Here is a 10,032-nt window from a genome sequence, read left to right as displayed (position 1 = left end):
GTTTCTAATCCTGAGCCTCGGTGGTATCAGAGTTGGTGAGAGGAAAATCGGGAGAAGCTGCAGTAAAGCCTTACCTACAAACGCTGCAACAGTGACTGGAAGGGAGCTGTGCTACTCGTGCAGGGCTAACAGTATTCATACACTGACAGAAAACAAACGACCCACATGTATCTGTTTTACCTACAGATGGTTGAAAAGTGATTCTTCCCTTATGATCCTATGTACTGTATGTAATTATCTGTAATTAAGTTATGATTAAAATAATCAGCTTAAAAGCAAGTATTCAGAACAACTGCTGGACCAGCCAACATTATTTTCCATAGAAAAATAAAACAAAACAAAACACCATGTCATATGCCACAAAGTGGTGAAGCACAATGGAGTTAGCTGTGGTTAAGCGTAAACCCTATAGCAACGAAAGTCATTTGTATGATGCTTACTTCTTTGAATAAATTCAGATGACAGCCCTATTTCATTTCTTCATTCCGTTTGGAGGCCAGATGGCATTAGAATCATTTACTTCACCTTGTTGTGTTTAATTACTACAATCAACACACTATTTTCCAAATTAATCATAACAAAGTAATTTCATTAGTAACACAGCAGGCTGTTGAATTATTAGCATCATAACAGTTTGCAAACAATTAAACTTTATTTGAACCTTAAAAATTTGCAGAGTGGAACATTATTGTAAGATCTAATGGCAACAGAGTACAAATTCAGTACAGAGCAAACGATCAAGCAAAATGCTATATAAAATATGACTTACAATCACCTTTCAAAAAAATTAGCTCTCTAACTGTTCATAGAAAAACAAATAAAAGCTAAGCAAACATAATGAGAACATAACAATTAGCATATTTTCTAACAAGCTGCGTTGTTTAAATTCACATTAATGATGTTATTACGATCTTGAGGAGAATGTGATGTACTATCACGGGTGAAGAGAAACTTCCTCACAGCACAAGAACAAGTGCATCAAGTGAACAGAAAGCACAGACCAATCGCAAGGAACAGCAGTTTTTCTCGTTTCTCCCAATTTTAAAAGCCTTTGGTTCCAACCTTCTTTCTCCCATGTATATTCAGGTTATAAAAAGAACAAAGGCCAGAGGCGGTGCGGACAGAAGCAGCACCATGCTTCTGTACTGGAAATGCTGCCCATCAGTTGGCAAAGGACTCCCTCTCCTGGAATAACTGGAAAAGGAGGCAAAATCTAAGGGCTTCTCAGGCTGCCCGTGTGGGGGAGGGGTTCCCAAGTGAGTCCCCGTGCAAATGACGAGCTGCTGCCATCTCCTGGCCACTCAGGGTAAAGGCACACAACCTGCACCCACAGGCCAGGCTTTGGCTTTGCTTTTCAACCACACAGGCTCTGAAAGCCAGTCCACTGAGCTCATTTCTACCTGCCTAACTTCTGCCACGGTGATTTTAACCTATTTAAATGACACTCTAATGGGAAAAGGGTCCTTGTACAAATGCAATTTCTGAAGACTTGGACAAGGTTGGTTGGGTTTATTCACAACTAAAGTTAAAGTTTTTTTCTTTTAGTTTTGAAACTGAGTGATCACAACATTTACAGAATAAGGTAAAATAAACACTCTCTACTATTGCTTGTAAACAGAGCTGTACATAGACAGTGGAGACTTAAAATCCTATCAGTTCATTTGCATTCCTCTTTGAAAAGCTAAGCAAAAGCTAGGACCTGCTAAAGGACTATTCAATAGTAGATCACATCTACTGCAGAATATCCAACCACTGTGCCTTTGATACAGAGTAAGGCTACCCTGGCACCTCCAGAGACAGCTCAAAGTACTATCATTTCCACTCTGTACAGAAGGGGACAGACAGGATTCTGCAAGCCTACCCACACAGCAACAGGAACCTATGCTACCCTCCCATTCTGAGTCTTCTTCTCTGCGGGGTCTGGAGAAGCACGGGAGACAACAGCGGGAGCGGGACAGCGTGGCAATGACGAGGCAGGAAGCTGGCAGTGCCCGTCGTGTCCTCGCACTTTGAAAACACGCTCAAGTTGTTTATGCCATTGCATCGGTAGTAAAATGGGCTTTCTTATGAACCTTTGATTCTGTTAGGTTTAAATAAAATTATAGTAGAAAACACTGGCAAGCCCATAATCAAATTAAGATACTGAAGTACTTGCCCAAACCTAGCTCTGGTTTACATGTGTGTACCAAGTGACAGCAAGCTGCCACTTTCCCTCCACTTGAAATGCTATCCCTTTTTTTCTTTCTTAACGGCAGGTAAACTAGCCAATTTGTACAACTTTTTAAAAAATGAAAACATGTTATTACTTTTTGAAAAAATTATTAAGTTGTCCATACAGCTTTAAAGAAGTCTTTAGTATCGACTCAAAACTTACAATGATGAAATTATACGCAACACTAAGAATAACTGATGCCCAATGACAAAGAAACAGCAACCCTCACTGGCAGCTTCAGTAACTAAAAGTAGAATACAATCACCGTGAATTTTCCCACACAAACCAAATGGGCAAATTAATACTAATTATTATTTCAAAAACAGCAACAGGTCTTATACGTACTGCTTGTATCTAACTTAATCTGACATTTAGATTACTTTAATGAGTAACTACATAGAATAGCAGAGGAGACAGGAATATTCAACCAAAGGAAGGCAGCTCTGTGTCAATCACTCAGGCTTTGGGGGTTTCCGAATCCAGAGCATGTGCAGACAGACAGAAGACTTCCCTGTGGGCAAAAAGGAAAAGATGATTTTATAAAAAGTTCATTTTATTTTTTTTCTTCAGTAGAAATGTTGATTTATTTCTCCTGCTTAGAAAAAAAACCATAACATTTTAGCTGAACAAAAATGAATGTTTGCTCAACATTTCTCAATTCATCTCCTCAGAAGCCATAAAAATGGCATTCGCTAGCAAGGACTCCTCTGAGAACACAGCTGGTTATTACCAAAGGACATTCCCTACATTGCCTGCTCGCTCCCAAAGGAAATTCTCTAAAGTTATTTTTAAAAATTAAAGATTAAGCAAAACAAAACACCCAAACCAAAACCCAAACAAAAACAGATTTGGGGCACCATGCTTATGTTATCAGAAGGCTACAAAGACTTGAAAAGGCAAAGCCTCAGAAGAAAGAGACCTAGAGAACATAGAGCTATTACAGAATATTGGATTAAAATGTACTTACCCGGACTCTCAAATATCATACATCTCCATTACGTAGGCTTTAGGCACCAAGCCAATGGCTCCCTTCATTTCTCCTACCCACCAGCCATATCTATTGTATTCCTAATTGAAAACAATATGCAGTATTAACCTTTAGGTTGGTGTAAGCACAATGTTGCTTGTATGCAACTTCTTAGAAATGTTTCTTTTTATAAAGTTACAAGAGCTGGAGCTGCAAATGGAACATTTTCATCTTTTTTGTTTCTGGACAAACCAAAACCAAACCAAAGCAAACAAACAAACAAGCAACCCCCCCCACCCCCCACCAGTCATACTGTTGGCAAGTACAAAACTTGTTCATTACCCTGGCAGAATGCAGGAGCAGTGGCTCGTGTGAGGACACAGGAAAGGAGAGGTGCAGGAGGCAGCGTCTGGACTCCTGGTCTCTCCAGACAGTGCAGCCCTGTGTACTGGCTCCTAGCTGTAAGGCTAAGGAAGCTGGGGGAACTACATAAGCCTTCAAAAGGTTTATTATCTAGGAAGGATAAAAATCACGTGTGCGGTGTGTGTGTGTGTGTGTGTGTGTGTGTGTGTGTGTGTGATGGCAAATTCATAATTTCTAATGAAATTTTGATGGTTTAGAATTCAGAAACACACCCTTCTTAAGAAAATCTAATATATTTGAAGTGATAAAATGGTGAATAAACAAAGTAGTGAAAGTTCACAAATACCAAGACAAAATTATTCACAAGTGGATTTCTTGAAAATAATATCCCAAAGCTTTTGCTGTTTCTCTTGATTCCGGACTGCCTAAGCTTGGGCGGGGGATAAAGGTGATGTGAGGTCTGCTCACAGAATGGAAGATCAACAGGAAACAAAAGTCTCTCCAGGTTGAAAGACAAAATATCAATCTGTGAACAGAGTGACTGATGAGGTGTTCTGCACCTTACAATGTGGGATACCCAAACCAAGCCTTCCTTTTCTCTGCTTTATTCTCCACTGACAGACACACCATTGCTTTAGGCATTGTGAACCCTCCTTAACTGGCCTCATATGTCTGCCAGATTGACTAATGTATTTTTATCTCAAATTTATTTATGTTTAGTGAGATACAAACAAGTAAAATGAATTACAAGTTTCAAGAACAATATCTTCCAAAAGCAATACTCTGCACAAGCATTAGGACCCAAATTTAATTTTTCATGTAAGATAAATTTTTAAAATCAATCCCCAAAGTAATTCAATAGGTTCTGGTTTTCCAACATCTGAGTCATAGATAAATGTGCATATGCACATTGAGTTATATGTGAGGAGGGAGGGTTGATAGGCATGCAGGCTTAACATTCATATTGATTTGTATGCTATTGACCATCACAAGGAAAATTATGCTATTCTTCAATACGAATGTAGCAACATTAGCATGTATGTATTGACAGACAGTCTACCTATAAATTAAAGGATAAAAAATCTATGGGTTCTTTTAAAGTGGTGGGCAATAGCAGAACTGGGCTTACTGGAAGAACAAAGGGAAGGAGAGGGGCGAAACGGCCAACCCTGTTACTTCTTCTTCTCATATGGACGCAGCACTGGCTCTCGAGGCAGTGACTAAAGGTGTTGGATTTAAAAGTTCGCTGACGTGTGACCTTAGAGGACAAAACTGTCTAAGCAACGAGAACACTGAGTCTGGAACTCAGCGATGATGCGCATAATCTAGAAGAGGCACATTTATCAAAAGGAATACCCACTTACTGAAAGCTGGACCAGCAGTTATTGTACTCTATAGGAACCTAATAAAACCACCCTGATTCGGTGTTTAAGGCAATGAATGCAGCTGGAGCCTAATGCCTGAGAAAACAAACGTACGTAAGCCTCTACAGATCAAAGGTCAAAGGTCTGCACTGTAAGATACCAGAACGGACTAACAGGGTAAGTCTGAGTGTGAAAACTCTTAGCCAATACCAGTTTTGTTTTTTTTTTTTTTTAACTTATTACATCAGAAGAGCAAGGGTCTAGCCTGCCAATAGGAGAATAGCAGACACAGAAAGAATCCTGTGGGAAGGCAGACCACGAACACAAACTTGCTATCAAGGAACAGGACTCATCCTGGGTCAGATTCAAAATAGAAGTCAGGAAGTTCGTAGAACTTTATAATATTCTACTTTGGTGATAATCTGTGCTGTCATCTAAGGACCTCCTGAGAAGAGCATAAACCTTCAAATTAAGATCTCATTGACCAAGGGCAGTTGAGAGACTTTACTTGACAAAGTCTGGTCCTATATATGGTAGAACAATAGGGGCAATTAACTAGAAAGCACAGTAGCAGACAACAAGGGGGGGGGGCTTCCTCAGCTGTAAACGGATCCCTTACATGTAACATTCAAAGAAAAGTGTTACACTACAGTAATCCTAAATGCTTCACTTCATTTAAAATAACAAAAAAACTTATGAAATACACACCTCATGAAAATGCTCTAAAAATATCAGATCTCATTCAGAAAAAAACCAGAATATTCACTAAAAACCAGAATATTGTTTTATATTCATTAATAATAAAAATATAATACTCCCATGTGAAATTAAGAGAGAAGATAAAATTGAGTGGGACAAAAATCCAGGAGGCAGATCCATGGCTGTGACTGCAGCGACAAAGTAAGTCACGAGGCTGCAAACAGGAGCATGAGCCCCCCTGAGCAACATGAATCCCAATAAACCATCTGCAGCCCATAAATTGGGGTGAAAATGCTCCTTGGCCTCTAACAGTTTTCTAAACCTCAGCGTCAAGATCCAACACTCTGCAACGTTTCCTTCCAAAGGACGAAATCGGCCTCTTTGCCCCAAACATATGTTATTATAAATGACCGACTGGTTAATGGTGGACACGGTGCCGTCAATAAATACTGTGTGGTCTGAAAATCCACACACTAATTATAGCATTGTTTTAGACAGTCACTGGTGGATTATTTAAAAGATAGCTTTCAAACATTATTAATAAATAAAAAAGAAAATAAGAGAAGAGGAGGTGAGCGGGAGAGAGGATGGCCCATACCAGACTGCCATCTAAATCTTGACAGGTTAGGAAACATCACGTCATCTGATGGCACTCGAGATCTCAGGTACGAGGTCTGCCATCTGGTATCCTTCACCCTCAACTGAATGCTAACATAGGCAAGTGACTACCTCAGGAGGACTGATAAAATAATGAAGAGTCCTTTAATCTACAGGAAACCATTTTAGTCAATTTATAAGAAATATTACATCCCTTTGTAGGACGTGTAATTATTTTCTATTAATCATGCACTATAGCGCTACATTATGTGGTTATTCTGTTATCGCTGGGAAGAGGCCTGCAGTCAGCTTCTGACAATGTTAGGTAATTACTAATACAAAGCCGCTTTCTGCTCCCGCAGTAATGCTATCAAGATCCAGAGGTGTAGTGATGCTTACTGTAGAAAAATAGCACTCAAAAGGAATTTGCTATCAGCGGAATGGATGGCTTCCAGGCAAAATGTAACGTGGCAGTCAGAAGCAAAAAAACAAAGTCAAATTCCCCCAATAATCCAGGAAATAATAGTGAGACGGCAATGCATGCTCGCAGTCCGACACCCACGTCACAACTGTCAACCCACTGACGTCATCTCATCTGTTTATAGCTAGTATTTACTGGGCGATGAATGAACGTGGCTGTGCAGGAAGGCTGGGGAAAAGGACCAACTCTGACGAATAGAAACAGACTTCGCCTAACACAATAGTAAACACATACTCACACTTGCCTATTGACTCAGTCTTCCCGCCCTGCTGGTGCTTTATTTTATACTTGAAGAAAATTCCCAAGTTTACTTAAATCCTTATCGGTGCTGGGCCCTCCTTTCTCGAGCATGTTAATCCACTTTCTGCAAATCAGACAGTGAACAAATGCTGCTTCACAGAAACCCCAGGCGCTGACGGGGTCTAGGGACGGTCAACAAGTGCTTCAAATGCTGGGCTGCTGCTGTGCCCTTTGTCGGAACATACATCCATGTTTCAGAACATGTGAAATCAAAGTAACTTCATTTACAAAATATTAAGCATGGTGACTTTAAGAATCAATGGGTTTACCCTTTATTTTCCATATATTCACTATGGTAAGTTTTTCTAATAGCAATGTGAAAACCAAGCCAATGTTTTAAATATAAAAGGTTTGCTTCAAATTTATCTTTAGGTGTGTATGTCTGTGTGCGTGCGCATGTATATTTAAGAACTTGTATGAATTCTTTTTCTCATTATGTCAGTGGTTTCCTGACCTGCTGGAGGAGGATATGGGTATGATTGATTCCCATGGTTCTCCATGATACCCAAATCCCACTACTAGAAGATGTTTCCCAAAGCTCTGCTGAGCTCGCAATGGCTGTGGAATCCAGTTCCCTGGTTTATTATTTACAACTCAGGTGTGACTGAGTTCTCCCGATTCACAGAGCTCTTTCTCTTTCTGCATCGTCCATTTCATTTACTAGCAGGAGAAACATGGATAAGCAAGAAGGCATCTAGTAAGAGTTTAATTCTCCCAGCAAGCTTCAGTTTACATCTCTGAGACCTGACAAACTGATTTTACATTTTTCACAGTCGACAGCTACAATGGTGTGAGGTACATACGGCCATGCTGAGCAAGAAGGGACTCCAGGAAAAGCTCAGCAGAGGGGGCTGGAGTGTCAGGGCCTTTCCCCTGCCAGTTCACATCTCCATGACTGCTCCTGGGTTTACCCACCCTGCCCAGCTGTCCCTGCTCCCTGTACTGTCACCCTTGCCCCTCTGCGCATCTGTTCACTCTGTTGCTTAAAAACTGAGGCTCTCTCCTCAGGACAGTAACCACAAAATCCTCTGCCTAGCCTGTTCCCTCTGTAGCCCTGCTTCCTGTCACTTCTGTGGTCGGCTTGGTCGCACCTGCTTCTGCATCCAAGCCTGCTTCTGTTTATGGAGCTCCCTTCCCAGGGAGTCCCCTCCCTTGGTCAATCCTGTCCAGTGCCCAAGACTCAACTCAGTCACTCAGCTGTCATGATTTTTATGCTGAATTACTGGACACACACTAACACCTGTTACTTCAAGCTGAGCTTTTATTCATCAGTGGATTTAACATACCTCAGTTTTACCCCTTCAAAGAACAAACTTGCTGAGGTCAGAGTTAAGACCTTGCTTTCTTCTCTATGCCCCATGATACTGGATATGTAATAGACGCCCTGTAAGTTAGACACTGGATAAAAGCCTGGACCCGTGCTCACATTGCATGGTGTACCAAGTGTCTAATTTTTAAAAAAACTCAATTTCTAATAGGAGTACATGTTTCTTCATATATATTTATATAAAAGTCATTTTCCAAACACCTGTTCTGATCCATGACCAGGGAGCTCATGTAATCTGAAGTGTGTGGCCCCTGCCTGCGTCAGGCTGCTGGCTACTGTTCTCCAAAACACTCAATGAGATGCTCTGTCGAAAGAGCTCCCTCCTGATCTCCAGGAAGAAAGGTACCTGTCTCCTTTGGAACCAGAACCACCTCACTCTCTTTCTCTGAAGAAGTAAATTGAGTTGGATCAAGCACTGACAATGTCAGGGCACAGCCCTGTGAAGGGGCAGTCGGTATCTCGGGGGAAGCATCTGTGCAGTCGTCAGCTCATCTCCATCTTGGGTTCATCCTGTCTTCCCAGCTTCTGTAGATGAAGTAGGTTCTTCTGGGCAATCTCCGAGCTGCTTTTTATTCTTCTGTTCCTCACTGGGACTACAATAATCCAACTTCATAGAAACCAATAATTCTAATTATTATATACTTGGGTCCTTGCAAAATGTCCTTAATGAAATCTTCAGTTACAATTTTATAAACTTTTTGTTACTGTTGAGGTCATTCCCTGCCCCTGTCCATTTTTTTTGTACTTATTGGAAAAAATTTCTGAGGCTCGATCACCCATGCATTCAGTCTAGAGACTCCTGTGTGAACACAGCATTTCAAAGCAGCCAATGCTGGGCTAAGTCAAGGCCCTCCTTTTTTGGCTGAAAGGAATTTCAGCTCCCCAGCTCTTCTGTTTTGAGTTTGGTTGCCAGGCAGCGCAGGCTCAAGGTACAAGTCCCGCTGCAGAAACCCATCATCTTTGAAAGCCTCTGCGGGGTGTACGTCTTCCATCCTTGATCTTTATTTGGTTTTCCCCAATTATGTTGAGCCTTAATTTCTTCACTTGTAAAGGCTTGCACTAATGGTTCCCTAGCTTTGTGATTCCATATTTTCTTAAGAAGTCAGAAGTCTTTCCTATTTTTAACTATAACTTAGTAAATGCATTTTAAATATCTGCCATTGTATTAGGCATTGGCTAAATACAAAAATACTTTAAGACGTGGTGTTTATATCAGGAAGTTCAGAATGAAGGAAGGAGAGGCAGGGAGGACGGGAGAGGAGGAGCAGGGGAGAGGAAGTGGGAAGGGATGCTGGTAATCCTAATGTTGACTATGGAGAAGCACATGATTCTATGGTGGGGTCCTGCAATTTTTTGTAGGAAAACCATTAGTAATACAGGGTCTGTGCTTGTTTTCCAAGGGAGAGCAGATGTGGTTAAACCCAAGGCACTGGAGGGAAACAGCAGCAGCATAAGACAGGGAAGACTGGGTTCGAAAGGTGATGGTTTGCTTTCCACAGCATCCCTCTGCCTGCCTTTCAGAGTACAGGAGTTTATTTCTAGCGCACACACAAAAAAATAAGCAAACACTTAAATACTTGTCGAATGAGCAAAGTGAAGTTCTAGTTCGGGCTCCAGTTTCCTAAAACCCTTTCTTATTTCTTTTTTTTTTTTTATTGAGAAAAGGAAAAAAAAAGTTTCCCCCTCCTCCCAGCCTCCCATTTCCCTCCCCCTCCTCCCACC

At 41.0% G+C, this 10,032-nt stretch overlaps 1 protein-coding gene across 1 annotated transcript in view; it reads right to left on the bottom strand.

Annotated features, from left to right (window-relative positions):
* Positions 1-632: 632 nt before the first annotated feature.
* Skap2 (src kinase associated phosphoprotein 2) overlaps positions 633-10,032 on the bottom strand; it is a 158,087-nt gene continuing 148,687 nt past the window's right edge. The window contains exons 12-13 of the mRNA XM_005366607.2: positions 3,180-3,280; positions 633-2,723 (exon numbers count right to left, since the gene is read on the bottom strand). Coding sequence (XP_005366664.1) covers positions 3,188-3,280 — 93 coding nt within the window. The 3' untranslated portion in view covers positions 633-2,723; positions 3,180-3,187. The remainder of the gene's footprint in view (positions 2,724-3,179; positions 3,281-10,032) is intronic.

Source organism: Microtus ochrogaster, unplaced genomic scaffold (genome assembly GCF_000317375.1).
Source record: "Microtus ochrogaster isolate Prairie Vole_2 unplaced genomic scaffold, MicOch1.0 UNK11, whole genome shotgun sequence".
NCBI lineage: Eukaryota > Metazoa > Chordata > Mammalia > Rodentia > Cricetidae > Microtus > Microtus ochrogaster.
Note: the sequence above shows the minus strand (reverse complement) of the source record. Positions and strands in the feature narration are given on the sequence as shown.